Source organism: Globicephala melas, chromosome 14 (genome assembly GCF_963455315.2).
Source record: "Globicephala melas chromosome 14, mGloMel1.2, whole genome shotgun sequence".
Taxonomy (NCBI): Eukaryota; Metazoa; Chordata; class Mammalia; order Artiodactyla; family Delphinidae; genus Globicephala; species Globicephala melas.
The window spans coordinates 79,677,103-79,698,302 of NC_083327.1; the positions used below are offsets into that span (position 1 = coordinate 79,677,103).

The window sequence follows — 21,200 nt, forward strand, 5'->3', positions numbered from 1 at the left end:
AAATAGGAGTAACCTTCCCTGAGAATGTATCTCTGCTATTCTCTGAACACAGCAGTGGACCGCAGTCCTCTCCCTGAATTCTTGCAGTTGCATGGGCTGCAGTGCCTGGGGGCCTCAGGCTTTCAGAAGGCCCAGATCTGAATGGTTGGTGTTGGTGACCACTTGGTGGTTTGTGAAGAGAACCTCATTCAGTCAGCATTTAGTTTCCCTTTTTCATAGGCGCCTGTTTGGGACTCTGAACCATACTTAATACAGTGTTGAACACTTCATTAAATGCATTACTGGTGGGTACTGCAGGTGAGATAAAAACTGGAGTTCGGGTGTTTGTGGTTTAGTAGGTATGGTGGGTTATACTGAAAAATAGCTGTACTATGAGCAGAGAAGACCCTTGCCATGTGAGTCTGGGCAGTGCTTCTGTGTACTACGAGCATCTAAAGGAGCTAGTGCTGTTCGGAATAGGACAGCTTTTCTGTGGGAAGCGTCTCTAAGATTTACAGTCAACAGGAAAGTGATGTGACACTCACACAATTGTAGTAAGATTGCATCTTTTGAATAAGCCTGGGTATCACCATGCATATGTGTCTTTAGTTATTATCTCACTAGCATGTTTTGAGAATTAAGATCTAGAGAATACCACGATAAAATATGTTAAATCATTATTAAACTCCATTATCTTTGCAGTGGTGTTGTAGATGTTTCATGTGTGTAGCTGTTTCCCTGCATACGTAGGTAGTAGCCAAGTGACAGTTGATTGCTGGGAGTGTCTGGACCTTCTCGCCCTCTCTTCCTGCCCCCTAGGCTGTTTGACATTGATTTTTTAAAAAAATAAGTGTGGTTGTTTTATAATATTATATTAGTTTCAGGTGTGCAGCATAGTGATTCAGTGTTTTTATAGACTATATTCCATATAAAGTTATAAAATAATGGCTGTATTTCCCTGAGCTGTACAATATATCCTTATTGCTTATCTATTTTATACATAGTACCTCACAGTCCCCTACCCTTCTTTTGCCCCTCCCCCTTACCTCTCCCCACTGGTAAATAGTTTTCTATATCTGTGAGTCTGTTTCTGTTTTGTTGTACACATTCAATGTTTTATTTTTTAGATTCTGCTTATAAGTGATAACATACACCGTATTTGTCTTTCTCTGACTTATTTCACTAAGCGTAATACTCTCTAGGTCCATCTGAGAATATCCCTACCTTTAAAGGCAGTCTTGGAAGGCAGATTTGAACTAGCCTCCAGGCAGCTATCGAAACTAATTAGGAGCCAGTTAAAACTCCCTTGATGTTTGTGGGTTGTGGAAAATTCCCCAGGGAAAGGAGTGACTGTAATTAGAGGCAGGTCAGTGTAGTTACTTTCAAATGTGGAGGTCTTCCCTGGTGGCGCAGTGGTTGAGAGTCCGCCTGCCGATGCGGGGGACGCGGGTTCGTGCCCCAGTCCGGGAAGATCCCACATGCCGCGGAGCGGCTGGGCCCGTGAGCCATGGCCGCTGAGCCTGCGCGTCCGGAGCCTGTGCCCTGCAACGGGAGAGGGCACAACATTGAGAGGCCCGCGTACCGCAAAAGAAAAAGAAAAGAAAAGAAAAGAAATGTGGAGTTCAGGACCTGTTGTTGTCTGTGGAAAGGAGGCATCAGGGGAGCCCCGGTGCGGCGGCAGCCACCCTCCCTCCACCCTGCCGTGGAGCTCAGCCCAGGACAGCAGGTGTGCTTAATTTACATCACCAATCAGCAAAACTCATGTTTATATCCTTTTCTTTGCTCAAACCTGCAAACAACTCTGTAGTGAAAAGCTTAGATTGTTGGGAATATTTTATTCAAAAGTTTCTACTTTGTTTTTTTTTCCTGTTTTGCATTTATCTAACAACATCTATGTATTTTTTCCTAAAATCTACTCTCCGCTTCTCATCTCAGTCTTCTGCCTAACTACTGTATAAATTTTTATCCTTTAGAAAGAAATAGAGCTTTATTCTGAAATTTTCTTATATCCATTTGTTACTCCTAATATGTTTTTTCTTTGTGGATACTTTCTTAGCTTGAGAATTAAAATAGCATTTTTGATACTTTTTTGGGATTTTCTAGATTCAGAGAGTACTCATTAAGGTTGTATATAATAACTAAAAAAACTCTCTTAATAATTGATTTAAATTATCATAAAACCCCAGAGAACTGATGCCTAATATAGTTCACAGTGCGTTAAACCTGCTTATTGTGAGATGTACCATCCATGTAGAAGAATATGTCAGACATAGAGGTGTAGTAAAGAATAATTATGGAGTGAACACCCCATAACTACCACCCAGATCAAGACATGGAATAGATGGAATATTGCTAGCGTCCCAGCAGTACCACTGTGTGCGCCCTCCCCAGGCACAGTTTCCAACCCCCTCTCCCCTTTCAGGTGACTACTAAAACAAGTGACAAATGCATTTTTATTCCCCCCAATAGTAGATTTTATCCATGTTGGTGGAAAGTAGGAATCAGATAAAACAGAATAACCTGTAGTGAAATAACTTTAGTTAGAAAACAGAATATCTAACCGGGGGCAAGAGGGGCAGCAAGTGCAGCACAGGGCCTCCTGCATAATAGATGTTCAGTTAACATTTGTTGGTTGATTAATCCAGGAGTGCCTGTAATTAGTACAGAATTTTCTTGATGATGTACAATTCTGTCCCTAAGTTGTACTTTCCCAAATTCTCGGGCTCCTAATTTGCCATTAGGACTGGATAGTATGGGAAGTTAGAGTGTGAGGCATCTTACATGTTTACTGTCTCCTAGATCGCTGTCAGGTTATTAATTCAATCAGGCACATGTATTATTTGCTTTAAGATTGTAATCTTCTAAAAGCAGATTATAGTAGAGTTGATAGAATAGGATGGATTTTTCAGTGATTTACTATAGGAATAGTCTGAAAATAAGCTGTAATTAACAGAAGCAGGTTTGGGCCAGAATTCAGAGGTTAGCATTGTTTCTTCCTAATGAAAGCCTCCAAGGATGGCTCATGGGCCTGTATTACAGTTTTAGGGTAAAAAACATCATAATGCCAAACTGAGTATTTACTTTCAGTCTGTTATCAAAAAACTTTGTATGAATAGTTGCTTTTCTCACCTGATTTTAAAAATTGAGGTGAGATATACGTAACAAAATTTACCATTTTTATCATTTTTAAGTGTACAATTCAATGGCCTTAATAGAAGTACATTCACGTTATTATGCAGCCCTCACCACTGTCCATCTCCAAAATTTTTTCATCATCCCAAACTGCAACTCTGTACCCATTCAATAATGACTCTCCTGTCTCCCCGCCCCCAGCCCCTCACAGCCACCACTTCCGCTGTCTCTATGAAGTTGGCTACTCTAGATACTTCATATAAGTGGAATCATACTTACATGTATTTGTCCTTCTGTGTCTGGCTTATTCCACTCAGCACAATGTCTTCAAGGTTCATCCATGTTGCAGCATGTGTCAGACAGAATTTCAATTTTTTTAAGGCTGAATAATATTGTATGTTTTTCCACATTTTGTTTACTCATTCATCTGTCTGAGGACACTTGGGTTCCTTACACCTTTTGGCTATTGTGAATAGTGCTGCTTTGAACATGGATGTGCAAATATCTGTTCCGAGCCCTGCTTTCAGTTGAATAGTTGCTTTTTAATCTTTTTATACCAAACACCTTTACTAGTGTTGATTTGACAGTCAGCTTCCCTCAGAAACTAGTTAATCAGTTAGAGCCTTATTTTCTCATCCTCATGAGAAAATAAGACAGAAGGGAAGTATCCAACATCACCTATTTCTATTAACGGTAGCACTAAGATAGGCACCAGCCTTTCAGTAATTAGGAGACTATGATGGTAGTTTTTTTGTTGTTAGATTTTTGTATCTGTTATCCATTTGAGAAATAATAAAGGAGCATGTCATTTTTCCTTAAATGATCTGCCTTATTTTGTCTAGCGTATATGGCACTCTGTAATTTTAAAAGTTTGATTAAAAACCATTAGCAGCATATATAAAATGAAATACTTTTGTCTGTGCTTTTACTATGGAAATTTATCCTACATACTTTATTTCAACAGTTATTTAAGGCTTATATTCTGGAGAGTTAGCATATGTCAGTGATTTGTAACCTTTCTGGTTTTAGGACCCCTTTGTAGTCTCAAAAATTATTGAAGTCCGAAAAGAGCTTTTGATTATGTGGGTGTTAGCTCTTGATATTTACCATATTAGAAATTAAAACTGAGAAATTAAAAAAAATTACTAATTCATTTAAAAACAATAAACCTATAAATATTATAAATAATATATTTTTTATGAAAAATGACTATTTTCTGACTAAAAAAATTACTGAGAAGAGTAGCATTATTTTACATTTTGGTAAAATATCTTTAATGTCTGATTTATTGAAACGATAGTTGAATTCCCATTATGCTTCTGCATTCAGTGTTACAATATGCTGTTTTTGTTGAAATGTCTGAAGAAAATCTGACCTCACACAGATATGTAGCTGGAAAAGGGAAGAGTATTTTAATAGTCTTTTCAGCTAATCATGAATATTTTTCTTTGATACTGTACTAAACTCAACAAATGGTAGTTTCTTAAAGGTTAGTAGCAATGGAGAATTTTAAATATATCAGTGACTTTTTTGTACTTCGTTACATTAAAATCCATTTGTCTTTCTTGCACCTTGAATGGCTCTGTCAAGCATAATTGGTATCATCATTCACTGGTCATTTGAAGAATATTGCTTCAGCAAATTATGCGAATCTTCCGAATATTGACACACTATGAAATATACTGTCAGAAATTCACATTTATTAATATCACCTTCTGTTGCTTGCAGAGTGTCTTTAAATCTTGGGGAGCTATCAAGCTCATAGTGATAGATGCTGGTTTTCCCACAATTCTAATTTTAACTTGAAAGCTCTACTTTTATTATCAGCAACAAATACCATCAGTTGTTTTCTTTAAAGTGACAGCTCACTTTGTTCACATTAGAGAAAAATGTCTGCCAAAGACCCAAGCCTAAATGACCATAATTTGTCATTCATTCTTTCCAGTAAACATGGCATTTCATGAAAAAGCAGTTTGCTCAGCCCATAACTTAAACTATAGCACAAGCGCTTTTTCTTAGGATTACCACTGTGGTGCTATAGTCAGCAGAAGTGCTATGTGTGTATTTACTGTTTGAAACACAGAATATTAAACAACCATGTCCTCAAGGGGTGAGATTTAATAAATTAATAATTTTTACTGCTGCACTAAGAACTTTTTTTATTTTTAATATTTATTTATTTACTTGGCTGTGCCGGGTCTTAGTTGCGGCGTGCGGGATCTTTAGTTGCGGCATGTAGGATCTAGTTCCCTGACCAGGGATCGAACCTGGGCCCCCCTGTTAAGACTCTGGGAGCGCAGAGTCTTAACTGCTGGACCACCAGCCAAGTCCCAAGAACATTCTTAAGTGAAGCTGGCATTTAAAAAACTCTGATGAGCACTGGTGCTGGCTGGTGCTGGGCCTTTATTTGTGTCACAGAGCTGGCTGATAGTTTGACGCACTGTTGCTGTCGCACCGTTGATAGAAATTGTCAATGCCGTGAAGAAGACAAATAATGTCTTAGTTTTATTTTGAAAATAATTTTGACGTTATAGACCCCTCTCCCTCCAGGACAGTGTGAGGGAACTGATGGTTTACATTGTCGTGTTTAATGTGGGTGCTTTAGTAATTGTGGCTTATGCTCTTAAATAGTTTAAACCCTGTGTATATATTGCTGGGTCTTGAGAAGTTGCTTTTGCTTTTCCCCTCTGTGGTGCTGTCCCCAGGCCAGGGTAGGGACTAATGGAGTATTATACAGTGACATTAGAATTTCAGGAGGAAGGACATGGCACAATTTGAATTTTATAGCATTTGTTTTCACTTTTTCCCCTCGGGTACAAGTGCTTCCTGAGAGAATCTGTTTTGATTTTAGGCACATAGGAAGTATATGTCCTGTGACTCACCTGAATTAGGGTATCTCCAGGAAATTATCTGTAGCTGCTGCCTTGCCCCCGCCTGCATCCTCTTACAGACTTTTACTGAGTAACTTGTTTGTGCTAAGCTCCTTGCCAGGGACGAGAAGGGTAGGCTCCCAGCCTCTAGACACAGCGAGAGGAAGACTGTTGCACGGGTTAGTACGGAGTCTCTGGGAAGCTTCATGGGAGAGGGGGTGTTCGGTGGGTGTTATAGGGGGTGTGGGCTGGCTGGGCAAAGGAGCAGCAGGTGTGGAGACATGAAGGAGAGGGGGCACTCAGTACTTGGGGACATGGTTCAGGGAGTGGCCAGAGGGCGACGGCTGCAGCACAGGCTGGACGTGGAGGCTGTGGCAGAAGAGGACAGGTTGAAATCACATCCTAAGGGGTCTTGCTGGGACTTGATCTCATAGGCCAGTGGTTCTCAAAGCTGGTCCCAGACCAGCAGTGTTAGCGTCTCTCAGGAGCTTGTTAGAAATGCAGATACTGAGGCCCAGCCCTTGACCTTCCGTGTCAGGTATTTGGGGGTGGGGGTGGGCTGTCCGTTTCAGCTAGCTCTCCGGGGTGGGGGTGGGGTGGGGGTGGGAGACTGCCTGGGCGGGGCGAGAACAGTCCAGGCTCTTGGGGCAGCCTTGAATTTTAGAAAGATCGCTCTGAGCGTCCTCTGGAAGGTGGGGTGGTGTGGGGAAGTTAGGGATCAAGTTGTCCAGTGTCTTTGCGGATGTGATGTGGGCCTGGACTGAAGGCAGCAGGAAGGAAGAGGGGATGGGTTTGCTGGAGGTAGATTCTCTAGGACTGTGTTCTGGTAGACGACGTAAAAGCCGAGAAGACAGCTGTGCCTTGCTCTGTGACCTGCCGGCAGTTAAAGGCCTTTGCTGCCTTGTGTCTTCAGGGATTGTTTTTTTACTGAAAGTGAAAACATCAATTCAGAGAACTTGCCTGAGGCTCTCCTGCCTCCTCTTTGAAGATGCCTGCCGAACTCAGGCTGATGACCTCTGGATGGTAAAGGTGCACCTTCAGGGCTCACGGTCCTAGGAAGGACAGTCTTAGGTGTTATTTCATTCACTCTGCACAGCTGCGGGCAAATTTAGTAAATGGTACCTGGCGCTCAGATGCCTCATGTCGCATGTTGTCTGTAAGCTGGCGAGGAGCACCCTTTTACTATTCGAATTTTACCAGTCAGTTGCTCCATTTGATATATGTAAGTGTCCAGACGGGTCTCTGATTTCAGTTACAGTGATTACGATGTTATTATACGATATTCATATGTTCATGCAAAAAGGTGTATTAGAACCTTTATTCTTCAATATTTTAAAGTTCTTTTTTTTATGTCCTATTTTGTTTTACAGATTTGTAAGACTCCAGGGCCTTCAAGCTGTGATTAATCCCATGGTTCCTGAAATGACTGGGAAAGCAGACGTTTTGTGTGCCAGTTGAAGAGTGTATGTCTGTGTCTATTTAAAACCTTCTTTCTGTGCACACACCTTTACACGAGAAGGCAGGCTCATTCTTGTGTGCACTTGAAGAGTTTTACAACTGATGAAAATTAATTTAAGAATCAGATGGAGCAACTTGACACCACTGGGCTTGGGAGCCCGGGGAGAAAAATACATCAGTAATGGCCAGTTTTCCATATGGTCTTCACGGGTGAAGAAGGTTTGCAAAAAGAAGAAAAAAAAACTTGCACAGATCAGGCCTCAAAAATACCTCTCCAGTTTAAAGAAGGAACTAAGTGAGAAGGTGACTGAGGGAGAAGTGTGATTTCAAGCATTGCAGAGGGGAGCATGCAGTGCTTTTTGCACTTTATTTTTCAGTGGGTCTGGTGATTTGGACAGAGGTGAAAATTCTGGACCGAAGAGTGGCTCTTACTGTGTGGTTATGACTGGAGGGAAGCCAGTTAGGGTATGATGGGACAAGTTTGAACAGTGAACTGATTCCTTTGCCTTTTTTCAGTTAACTGTATTCCAGAAATTTTAATTTATTACTTCCCTTTTCCTTTCCTATACCTATAGGATAATACCTTAAGGTAGCAGTTGAAACTGATAATTACAAACTAATTATCAAGGAGCATCCGAGTAAAGCTTCTTTCCCTGGACTGTGCACGTGGCATTTGGAGACGGTCTCTGGAGGTGATCAGGAAGGTGCCCGTCAGCCGAACATGGTCGCTTTGTAGGGAGACAGTGGGGAGGAAGCTGACTCTCACCTGTGTTTTCCGTTTTAAGGGATTCCCTTCCGTGTTGAGGCTAGGAATCTTTGTATATAAGAGGAAGGCTACTTGATGGACTTAATTCTGAGATTAGTTTTTTTCCTTCAAGATGGAAAAGTATGTAATCTTTACGAGTGGAAAGGGGAGAAGTGACTAGGGTAGGAAGGGAGGAGACACAGCCTGCAGCCCAGCTTGGCTCCCGTTTGCCAGCAGGAGTATTTAGGATTCGCGGGGGGCCCACACTCAGACTCCCTCCCGTGAGAGCTTTAGAGCCTTCTGGCTCTGCTGAGGGAAGGGGCTTTCTCACCCGCCTCTATGGCACCGAGGGGTGCGTCTGCCTGCAGAGGGGCCCTCCCCGGGGACGCAGCCACCTGCTGGGAAGCCAGGTTGGGCTTCGAAGTTGGAGGTTTCTGGTTCTGAACAGTGGGGAAAGAGTCCTTTTTTCTCCTAAAATTTGGACTGCTGTCTGCACAAACTCTGGTCTGTTTTGCACGGTTTGTGTGCCTTTTTTTCCCTTTATGCAATCTTTTTCAGCTTTAGCAGCAGAGATTTGTCTAGTTGAGAAAACAAGCCAGAGGGTGGCTTCAGAAGGAAGATGATCCCCATGTATTCTGTCTCTGCATCTGAGCTTTTGAAGAGAAGATTCCAGCTCGAGGGATTCTCAAAGCCTTAAGTTACTTGAAATCTATGTATTTGCAGCCCTTTGTCTCTGGAATCACATTACACTAAACTGGAATCTCAGGCTGAATAAGAAGAACCAAGTTGAGTGAAAAGAAGAACACTCAGTTTCTTTATCACCACTTGTTAACAATGCTCTTTCTCCAAAGGGTCAGCCCTCTCTTCCTCTGAGGACTTGAACATAAAAATGGACCCCACGTTGTTTTTAAGTATTACCTTTTCTTAGCGGACTGCCGTCATCTTTTCTAGAGGAATTTTTTCACTATGCATTTGGTGGATCTTTATAAAATACTGACCTTCTAATTAGAACCGGGTCAGTCTTAAAAGGGGGTCAGGGAAAACAGCGCAAGCCAACCACAAAAATAACATCGATCTGTCAGTGGAAGCAATTTTTCAGCATTCAGCATTACTTTTTAAGTAAAACGGTTCTTCAAAAAAAAGTATGTATGCAGCGGTGGAGCATGGGCCTGTCCTGTGCAGTGACTCCAACATCCTCTGCCTGTCCTGGAAGGGCCGCGTCCCCAAGAGTGAGAAGGAGAAGCCCGTGTGCAGAAGGCGCTACTACGAGGAGGGCTGGCTGGCCACGGGTAACGGGCGCGGCGTTGTTGGCGTGACCTTCACCTCCAGTCACTGCCGCCGGGACAGGAACACTCCGCAGAGAATCAACTTCAACCTTCGGGGCCACAACAGCGAGGTGAGCGGGCTTCTGTTTCCCTTTTGGTCTGGTCACTAGCAGTGGATTTGAGCCCATCCTGCATGGATTCCAGTTTCTCAGACTTGCTGCTGAGGGAGACTTTTCAAACGTGAACCCTGTCTTGTGTGTGTGTCCCAGTCGGAGACACAGTTCCCGGCGGGCTGTGTCACCTCTCCAGCGTCCCTGGTCCTCCTCTCCCTGCGGTGGGTGGGCTGCCCCCTGGCAGGGACACCAGGGCGGCTTTCTGACCAGGTGTGAGGTTGGATGAGACGATCCTAACCTGCCTATCATGCTCTGAGCCTTTATGGTCGCCTGTATCCATGGCAAAGAGTCACTGCCCCAGTGTCAGATGGGGAGTGCAGGCCATGGAAGTGGTGCTGGCTTGGCCGTGCACAGTTCACATCTGCATGCTTTGTGATGGTGTAACACCTAGCTTGTATTCTTGTAGTGGGAGGTAAACAAATGAATTAATTGGACAGAGGTGAAAGGAGTAATTGGACAAGAGTCATGGTTTTTCACATCTATGGGGTATATTCTGTTGAGGACATTATATATATATGTATACATGCGTATAGATTCCTCTGGGCTTCTGAAACATAACCATGGTCATTATCTTTGAAATTCCTTCAACCAGCATTTAGTGAGCAGTGTGTTTACAAGAAGAGTTGTACTTGCATAGCGTGTTAACCATATTCATGCTTCACTGTTCACTAGTTTCTTATGAGGAATCCACCTTAAATTGTCACTAGATGGTTTTTGGTTAGTCGTTATAAAGGGGAAGAGTATTTTTGAAGGGTAGCATACAGTAAAGTGCGTTAACCGTACGCATACGTACGTCTCAGTGATTATGTACATACGCAGTCACCCATGTAACCTTCCCCCAGATCAGGGTGTAGAACGTTTCCAGGACCTCTCACAGGTACCTGCTGCCCCTTCCCAGGCCCTACAGCCCACTGAGAGGTGACCCAGACTCTGGCTGTGTCATCACAGATCAGTTGTGCCTGTGCTTGAACTTCATGTAAGTGGAATCATTCATTTTATTCTCTTTGTGTCTGGCTTCTTTCACTCAACATTGTGTCTGTGAGATTCATCCTTGTCGTGTGTGCTGTTAGTTTGTTCCTTTTAACTGATGTTAGTTTTCCACTGAAGGAGGACACCACAGTTTTTCCATTCCTCCATTCTTCAAATGGTGGGCATTTGGAATGCTTCCAGTTTCTTGCTGTCTTGGTGAAACCTGCTCCGAACATTCGTGTGCGTGCCTTCTTGTGGACCTGTGCACTCATGACAGGTTTCCAGGTTGCACAGTGGGCATGCATTTAGGTGTAACAGGAATTGCCAGGAACAGTTTTCCGAAGTGATTGTGCCGTTTGATACCCCTACCATGGATGTATGAAAAGTTTCAGTTGTGTAAGAAACTTCTTTTGGATTTGGACTTTTCATATTAAAAAAAGGTAGTTTCATGCAAGGAATTTTGGTTTACAGATTCTTCTGTCCTTACTACACACACACACACACACACACACACACACCTGTAATTTTGAACTGGATGCTCTCTTAAAAGACATATTTTTCTTTTTCTTTTTAATAGATCTTTATTGGAGTATAATTGCTTCACGATACTGTGTTAGTTTCTGTTGCACAACAAAGCAAATCAGCCATAGGCATACACATGTCCCCATATCCCCTCCCTCTTGAGCTTCCCTCCCACCCTCCCTATCCCACCCCTCTAGGTCATCGCAAAGCACCGAGCTGATCTCCCTGTGCTATGCTGCTGTTTCCCACCAGCCAACTATTTTACATTCGGTAGCATATATATGTCGATGCTACTCTCACTTCACCCCAGCTTCCCCCCGCCGCACCCCATGTCCCCAAGTCCATTTTCTATGTCTGCCTCTTTATTCCTGCCCTGCAACTAGGGTTCATCAGTACCATTTTTTTTTTAGATTCCATATATATACGTTAGAATACGGTATTTGTTTTTCTCTTTCTGACTTACTTCACTCTGTATGGCAGACTCTAGGTCCATCCACCTCACTACAAATAACTCAATTTCATTTCTTTTTATGGCTGAGTAATATTCCATTGTATATATGTGCCACATCTTCTTTATCCATTCATCTGTCGATGGACACTTAGGTTGCTTCCATGTCCTGACTATTGGAAATACTGCTGCAGTGAACATTGTGGTACATGACTCTTTTTGAATTATGGTCTTCTCAGGGTATATGCCCACTAATGGGATTGCTGGGTCATATGGTAGTTCTGTTTTTAGTTTTTTAAGGAACCTCCATACTGTTCTCCATAGTGGCTGTATCAATTTACATTCCCACCAACAGTGCAAGAGGGTTCCCTTTTCTCCACACCCTCTCCAGCATTTATTGTTTCTAGCTTTTTTGTTAGTGGCCATTCTGACCGGTGTGAGGTGATACCTCATTGTAGTTTTGATTTGCATTTCTCTAATGACTAGTGATGTTGAGCATCTTTTCATGTGCCTCTTGGCCATCGGTATGTCTTCCGTGGTGAAATGTCTGTTTAGGTCTTCTGCCCATTTTTTAACTGGATTGTTTGTTTTTTTCGTATTGAGCTGCATGAGCCATTTGTATATTTTGGAGATTAATCCTTTGTCTGTTGTTTCATTTGCAAATCTTTTCTCCCATTCTGAGGGTTGTCTTTTTGTCTTGTTTATGGTTTCCTTTGCTGTGCAAAAGGTTTTGAGTTTAATTAAGTCCCATTTGTTTATTTTTGTTTTTATTTCCATTACTGTAGGAGATGGGCTAAAAAAGATCTTGCTGTGGTTTACATCAAAGAGTGTTTTTCCTATGTTTTCCTCTAAGAGTTTTATAGTGTCTGGCCTTACATTTAAGTCTTTAATCCATTTGGAGTTTATTTTTGTGTATGGTGTTAGGGAGTGTTCTAATTTCATTCTTTTACATGTAGCTGTCCAGTTTTCCCAGCACCACTTATTGAAGAGGCTGTCCTTTCTGCATTGTCCCTTGTCATAAATTAGGTGCCCATATGTGCATGGGTTTATCTCTGGGCATTCTATCCTATATTTCTCTTTTTGTGCCAGTACCATACTGTCTTGATTACTGTAGCTTTGTGGTACAGTTTGAAGTTGGGGAGGCTGATTCCTCCAACTCCGTTTTTCTTTCTCAAGATTGCTTTGGCTGTTTGGGGTCTTTTGTGTTTCCATCCGAATTGTAATATTTTTTGTTCTAATTCTGTGAAGAATGCCATTGGTAGTTTAATAGGGATTGCATTCAATCTGTAGATTGCTTTGGGTAGGATAGTCATTTTCACAGTATTGATTCTTCCAATCCAAGAACATGGTACATTTCTCCATCTGTTTATGTCATCTTTGATTTGTTTCATCAGTGTTTTATAGTTTTCTGAGTACAAGTCTTTCACCCCCTTAGGCAGGTTCATTCCTAGGTATTTTATTCTTTTTGTTGCAATGGTAAATGGGAGTGTTTCCTTAATTTGTCTTTCTGATTTTTAGTTGTTGGTGTATAGGAATGCCAGAGATTTCTGTGCATTAATTTTGTATTCTGCAACCTTACCAAATTCACTGATTAATTCTAGTAGTTTTCTGGTGGCATCTTTAGGATTTTCTATGTATATAGTATCATGTCATTGGCAAATAGTGAAAGTTTTCCTTCTTCTTTTCCAGTTTGTATTCCTTTTATTTCTTTTTCTTCTCTGATTGCCATGGCTAGGACTTGCTAAACTATGTTGAATAATAGTGACGAGAGTGGACATCCTTGTCTTGTTCCTGATCTTAGTGGAAAAGCTTTTAGTTTTTCACCGTTGAGTATGATGCTTGTTGTGGGTTTGTCATACATGGCCTTTATTATGTTGAGGTAGGTTCCCTCTGTGCCCATTTTCTGGAGAGTTTTTTACCATAAATGGGTGTTGAATTTTGTCAGAAGCTTTTTCTGCCTCTATTGAGATGATCATATGGTTTTTATTCCTCAATTTGTTAGTGTGGTGTATCACATTGATTGATTTGCGAATATTGAAGAATCCTTGCATCCCTGGGATAAGAGATATCTTTCTAATGCTGTGCAACAAATCACCGTGGACTTAGTGGCTCACAACACCCACTTCTTATCTCACAGTTGTGTAGGTCTGAAGTCTGGGCTGGGTCCTCTGCCTGGGGTCTCATGGTGGCATCAGGGACTGTGAGCTCCTCTGAAGCTGGGGTACCCCTCAGACGCATTCAGGTTTTTGGCAGAAATCAGTTCCTTGCGGCTGTAGGACTGAGGCCCTCAGCTCCTAGAGGCCGCCCACCACTCCTGCCACATGGCCCTCTCCATAACGTGGCTGTTTGCATCTTGAAGGCCAGCAGGAGAGCATCTGCTGTAGCTTGGAGTCTGACTTTCCATCTCTGAAAAAGGGTACATCTGATTAGGTCAGACCCACCCACACTCCAGGTGAGGGAATCATATAGGGTGTGCACACCAGGGGCTGCTGTTTTAGAATTGTGCCTACCACAAAAGAGGTGATTATAATTCCTAGTGACATGGATATTTCACTACTGAAGCTATTTCATGTGATTTTTCCATTTTGTATTTTTACTTTTAATTTTTCTTTTAATTGAAGTATAGTTGATTTACAATATTGTGTTAGTTCCTGATGTACAGCAAAGTGATTTAGTTATATATACATACATACTTTTTCATATTTTTTTCCATTATGGTTTATTACATGATACTGTAATCGTTTCCTGTGCTAATTTCTATTCTTAACATTAGAATAGTTCCTATTTATTGAGTGCCTGCCAAGTAGGGTGACCAGCCATCCTGGTTTCCCAGCATGTGTGACTGTCAGTGCTAAAACTGGAAAATCACAGGCAAACTGGGATGTTTATTCATCCTACTGCCAAGGGCCAGACATAGTATCAGGTGCCTTGCAACCAAATTACTTCATGTGGTTTTCACAGTAGACTTAGGGATAGATATCACTTTCCTGTTTTACAGGTCAGAAAGCTAAGGTTTATGGATGCTAACTGGTTTGCCTAAGTTCATACAGCTCGTATGGAGGAGAGCTGAAATTGGATCCCAGAGCTCCGCCATTCTCCTTCAGTGTACCTTTATTTTCTTAAAACTTGTGTTAGGTGTAAGTTCTCAGTCCCTTAACCACAGTTGTGAAATCTAAGGACTCTGAAAATGGAAAGTTTTTGCATGACTCATTTAATGGCAAGACATGAACTGATGTGAGGCTATTTTTTGTCCTCATCCTGTCATGTCGGCTGCAGAAATGTTTATGTTTTTATTATGCGTGCTGCCCAGACCCTGCTGGGGGTGTTGTGTATTGCTGGTGTCTCCTGTTTTCAGGCCTAAAATTTCAAAAACTCTGAATTTCAAAACTTACCTGGCTGCAGGGATTTTGAGTACATGATTATGAGTCTGTATCTTCCTTTAAGGGAATCATGAAAAGCAACCTCTGAAGAGTTTTATGTTTTTTCATTTTCAGGAAGGCTGACGTTTAAGTCATCTCTGTCCATTGCTTAGTTACCTTATCTTCACTGGCCTTCCACTCGAGGAGCCAAGTCCCCCTGCCCCCACCCTGACATACCCTAAAAACTCTAGTCAAGAACTGTCGCAGGATTTTACTGTCTTCTGGCCATGGGATGACCAAACTGCGCACGTCAGGTCTCGTGATCTGCTGTTTCACAGCTGAAAAACTTGGGAATGTTTTTCTTTTAGAAAACAATTCATTACGGTTATTATTGATGACATGCAAGTTAGTCACTGATTCTTCATTTAAAGAGATTTTCTTAAGTGCGGACAGGCATCCATGCGTGTTTGGTGGGATTTGTTTCATTACAGGAACCCATCCACTGTAGGAACGGTGTCTCCTGGGTTCCTGGATCTGGTTACTTCTTCTCTGAGAAGCTTTTTCTGACCCTCTGCCCACCCCCACTCCCCATCCCAGGCTGTACACTGTACACCGAACAGACTTCTGTGCTTGCCCTGGTAATGCCTTATTACAGTTACCTGCTTGTGTAGATTGGTAAACTTAGTGAAGATTGTCTGTTCTCGTGTCTTAATTTCCTCACCTCCTACTATTTAAAACGTCATTCGTTTATTTTAATTTCCTTTAACTTGTTAGCCCACTTCAGTGGGGCTTCTTTTCCCACCACTCCACTGAGATGGTCACATTCCCAATGACCCCACGTTGCTAAACCCGTAGGCCACTTTATTGCACTTGCTGTCTTGGAAGCCTTCAGTGGAGTTGAAACGTTATTTTCTCTTGCTTTCCAGGACACCAGGCTCTCCTGATTTTCCTCTTACCTGTCTGGCCTCTACTTTCCACCCTTTTTGCTGGCTCTGCCTATTTTCACCTCATTGTTAATAAATGTTGGAGGGCCCCAGGGATGCATCTGTTTCTAGATAATCTCTCCAAGTTGGTGCTAAATCTACCTATATGCTGATGGTTTCCGAATTTATATCTTCCACCTGCCATCACCTTCTAGTTCCAGATTCTGTTCTACGATTTGTTATATGAGATACAGAATTGGACATCAGTCACTAGGCTTCCCAAACTGTAGGCCCTCTAAGAGAGAACTCCTTTTCCCCCTGCCCCTTTAGCCTCCATCTGTCTTCTCCATCTCAGGAGATGGCCCCATGGCTGGCCAGTGAGTCACACCGTACGCTGTACGCGCAGCAACCTCCCTGCCGTTTCCTTTTTCCCAGATCCAGTTATTAGCAAGGCCTCCCACTGTATTCGACTTCCAAGTGATGTCTGAAACATGCCTTCCTCTCTCCTTCACACCATGCTGTACAAGCCTACTCACAGATCTTTTGACTTAAACTCTGTTGTTAACCCATTGTGGAGGGCTCTGCTTACCAGGGTATGTTTAGTTTCTCAGGTGTCGTTAAAGTATTCTGATTTATATCTGATGTACTTTAGTTTTCTTTTCTCTTTCCTAAAAATACTGTATGACATAGGTCACAATTCTGAAAAGAATGAGAATTTCTGGATTATAAGAATGATCTCCCCTTGTAGTTGAATCTCAGGTTTCTGTTATGCTCCGTGGTGTGTCTAGTTCACCCTCCTTTCTAGAAGCCCCAGGGCTCCGGGGGGATTGCTGAGCCTGGGCTTGTTTTTGCATCACTGTGCATGGTGATGGTCAGCTTTCTTAAACTTAAAAGAGATTTGAAAACTGCTTTTGATTTATAAACATTTGTACAGGATTCAACATATTTAAGGGTCATACACTAATTCCAGAGAGAAAATTTGACAAATTCTGGATTAAAGCCAGTGAGAAGACACAGGGAATCTTTTATCTTCCTTCTAAATTCTTCATAAAAAGTGACTTTTGGTAGATTTGTGGTCACCCACTGTGGTATCACAGTGATAGATGGACGGGAAGACGGTGATTTACTTCCTGTGGTGATGGCCTATTCCGTTCCCCGCTCTGTTCCTGTTTTTCTATATCTCTGTTCCAAGAAGTTCTAGCTCTACCACTTAACTAGCTGGTGTGTCCAAGCTGTTCATGTCCTTATTTTACTCATGGTTAAGTTGAAATAGTAATTTCTTTCTTTCAGAGTTGTCGTGAGAATCTATGAGAGTATATTTCTGAAAGGACTTCTGGTTTTTTTTTGAAGAACATTTTATTAGCCTAATCACATAAGTTTCTGTTAATTTTCATTTCCATAATTAAACTCATGATTTTATGTAGTTCTCCTGATCTGCAATCATACTGTAAGCTATTGCAGCACACTGAGCAGTGGAACCCTGTGAAGCCAGCTATGTTCTTAGCAATTAAGAAGTTGAACATTCAGATACAGGAAAGTAAATATCCACAGAGTACTGCTAATATCTGTGTCAAGTCGGTTGTCTTTCATCCCTGCCTTTGAAAGGACTCTGAAAATAGTGAACGCAGTGTATATAAATGGTGATGTTAAAGTATTTCATACTCTATTTACTTACTCATTTTGGGTTCTGTAAATACTTGAGGGGCCACGCTAGGCTGTAAGCTGCTGGACTTCGGCTCCGCAATGATGAAAGAAGAGCCATTCCTGCCCAGATGACCTGCGTGTCAAGAGAATGGATATGGTTTGTAAGGAAATAATGTTGCTACTGCTGATGACAGTTGCCACATATTATATGGCCACGATTTTTTTTATGTGCTTTATGTCCACTGTTTAACCCTCAGAACAACTCTCTACAGCTTTGTTTTACTATCCCTGGTATACAGGTGAAGAACCTGAGGATCAGAGGTGTTATGGAAGTTGTCCAAAGTATAGAGCTAGATGATGACAGTGACAGACTGGGATTTGAATTCATGCGTGTGTGTTCTTCCTTCTGTAAGACACTGCTTCGAGAAGAGGTGAACCACAATGAGCAGAGAGACAGTTATGAGTGAGACGGGAGTGCAGCCACTTACACACTGGAGGTATTTGAGAAGCAGCTCTTTTAAATGTTCTTATGAATTCTTATTTTGAACAGAGAACTGTTCTAGCAAAGAGGCAGAAATAGGCATGTTTCTGGATCTTTAGGTCAGAATTTCCTAAGACAGAATTCGTAAATCATAAATTTTAAGACTTGTATGTCTGAAAAGACCTCCATGTTGCCTTTACTCTTGATGCACAGTTTGGCTAGGTATATATTTCTAGGTTGGTTCCTTCAGAATTTTGAAGGCATTTTTCCATAGTCTTCAAAGTTGCAGAGTTATTACTGAGAAGCATAATAGTTAAGAGTTCAGGCCCTGAAGCTGGATGCAGTTTGAGTCCCAGCTTTATCACTCAGTAGTGTTGTGACTTTAAGGGTGGTGTTTAATTTCTGTGTACCATAATCTTCTCATTTGTGAAATGTGTTTGTTGTAAGGACTAAATGAGCTACTATATGTAAAGCATTTACAGCAGTGTCTAGTACATCATGGGGACTTGGTGAAATTGGCTCTTATTATATTATTATTCTAAGTCAGTTATAGGTGGCCTTTAAAAAAACTGACATCTGCTCATTATCCCAGCTATGCTGAAGTTTCATGATGATGTTTAGAAGTCATGTATTGGAAAGCTTTTCGTCACCTCTGTGTGTGTGGGTGGGGGGCGCGGGTAGTTCAGCTGATGGGCTTTACTGTGGAATAACCTGGGGGAGAATCAACTGTTCTGTTGGTGACTGCTAAATGCCAGCAGCCAAGCATATTCACTGGGGCTGTTCAGTTTCTCTACATAAGGCCCCTCCGGTTGCCTGCCTGTGAATTTACTCCTGCTGTCAGCATTCTGAGAGCCTGAGGAGGGGGTGTGTGTGTGCGTGCGTGCGTGCGTGCGCTGGGCGAGAGGTCGTGATAGTAGAAGTGGAGGGGCAGGAGGAGGAGCTGATGCTTACTGAGTGCTTGCTGTGTGCTGGCCCCACTGTCAGAGCTTTACCTCGTTTAATCCTGACATCGGCTCTAGGACTTTGAACCTGTTTATTATCACCATCTTATAGATGAGGAAACTGAGGTGCCGAGATGCTGAGCAGCTTGCCTAAGGTGACGCACCTTTGCTAATCGATGGAGCTGAGACTGAGCCTGGAGCCCCTCAGATTCCACACACTTTTTTTTTTTTTCCTATGATTCCATTTATTGGAGTTACCTCCAGTGGTCAAATTCATAGAGACAGAATCTAGATTAGAAGCTACGAGGGGTAGGGGAAGATAGATTCCACACTCTGAACCTCTCGGAAAACGCCCAGTTGTCAGGCCTCGTTTTTGTCTTCTCTGTGCCCAGTGTCCCCGAGACTGCTTCCTGTGGTTCACTCTGCCAGGGGATTAAGCCTTCAGGCTCTGACGCTGCGGTGAGGATTGCCTGGCGACGTCTCTGACGGCTCCGGGGTCGGGAGCGTCATCTGGCTGCGTGGGCGCCTGCGCTAACGTGCTCACGCCGGCCCTCTGGCTTCAGCCCAGCCTGCACCTCTCGCAGTCCCTGAGCCTCACTCCTGAGCCTTTCCGGGCTCCCTTCTCCCAGGCACCTCTCTGCAGGCGCCCTGTTTGGCCTTCCTCAGTTTTGTGCAGCCAGTTGCCACGTTCCTTATCCATTTCCTGTCTGCACATGCTGCGGTCAGGGCACCTCGAAGGTGGCTTTTGTGTGTGTTCTCATGCTGCTTGTGTTGAGGTGATTTCTACGGGATGGGTTAGGATCGTCTTTATTTTGACGTCTTAAATCTGAAATCTCCTGTTAACATAGTTTTTAAAGATTCTTAAAGGCATTAAATGCAGATTTATTTTCCCTAAACAAAACCCAGACTATAATAGAATTATATTTTATTAAGAAAATAGAATTTGTCAAAATAATGGCATTGTTCATTTTTTTCCTTTAGCACTTTGGTTTGTCTAATTTTTTTCTCTTAATGAAAATAAATGATCATATCTGAAAGTACTTTAGACTCATGGCAAGCTATCTTTTGGGTGTTTTTTTTGTTTTGTTTTTTTTTTTTGCTGTGTTGTGTCTTTGTTTCTGTGCGAGGGCTTTCTCTAGTTGTGGCAAGCGGGGGCCGCTCTTCATCGCGGTGCACGGGCCTCTCACGATCGCGGCCTCTCTTGTTGCAGAGCACAGGCTCCAGACGCGCAGGCTCAGTAGTTGTGGCTCACGGGCCTAGTTGCTCCGCGGCGTGTGGGATCCTCCCAGACCAGGGCTCGAACCTGTGTCCCCTGCATTAGCAGGCAGACTCTCAACCACTGCGCCACCAGGGAAGCCCTGGGTGTATTTTTGCTAGAGAGCGTGAGAGAGGGATGTGAGTACAGGACAATAATTTTTTTGGTAGTAGCCTCCTAGGGAAGCAGCTTCAAGCTTCATGATGTCAAAATGAGAGCAAATGAGAATGAGATTGTTACTGAATTCCTGGGCAAAGAAATACTTCCTGAACTGTGGAATCTGTGTTCATGATTTATTAATAGCTGAACCTATGGATTCTTGAGCCAGACTGCTTGGGTTTGAGTTGACCCCCTTTTGGTGTGATTTGGGGCAAGTACTTACCGTCTGTGTGCTGTGGTTGCATTATCTCTAAGGGAACATAACACCTGCCGCCTAAAGTGGTTGTGCTGACTGAAAAATGTGACCCACAGACAATGCACATAGAAGAGCTCATTAAGTCTTAGTTCTTACTTAATTGTTGTTAGACTCACTGTCATCCTTGGGTGTTTCACCCGTCTGCATTTCCTTCTGAAGCTAGAACAGTGGACCCATGGCCTCTTTTCTTAGACTGCATGAGTTGGCCTCATGATGGCAAAACACAAGAATGGAGCGTGAGGTGGGAAGCAGGTGAGGGGTTAGGAGCAGGATGGGAGTGTCCCAGCCGCGAGGGAGGCTGGGCTCGTGCCAGTAGTTTTATTATAGGTTTGGGATTCTGGGACTAAGGGCGCCTCACCTGTGTTGGTTCCTTATCTGCAAGGCACTCTTGACTTCGTCTTAAGCAGAGCTCATTCCTGCTGTCAGCTTCTGTCTGAGTCCACGGGGCCTGACTCGTGGCCTCGGGGGTGCGTGGCGCATCTGTTGATCCTTCAGCAGGGAGGCTGTTAGACATAACGCAGAAAGGGATCCATGTGCGCTGGCAGCGGGAATCGTATTCTAGTAGGAGATTTTTGTCTAGAGTTGATCGAAGTCTTCTTTCTGGGATATGGTCTGGGGTGG

At 42.8% G+C, this 21,200-nt stretch overlaps 1 protein-coding gene across 3 annotated transcripts in view; it reads left to right on the plus strand.

The window, feature by feature from the left end:
* The window catches only part of TULP4 (TUB like protein 4), a 224,608-nt gene that overhangs the window by 49,770 nt on the left and 153,638 nt on the right, over positions 1-21,200 (plus strand). For 2 of the 3 annotated variants that reach the window (XM_030853049.2, XM_060283534.1), the window contains one exon: positions 7,352-9,580. In XM_030853049.2, the coding sequence (XP_030708909.1) occupies positions 9,329-9,580 (252 nt within the window). In that variant the 5' untranslated portion in view covers positions 7,352-9,328. Of the gene's footprint in view, positions 1-1,628; positions 1,706-7,351; positions 9,581-21,200 lie in introns of those variants that run through there. The other variant, XM_060283535.1, reaches the window with a different exon arrangement.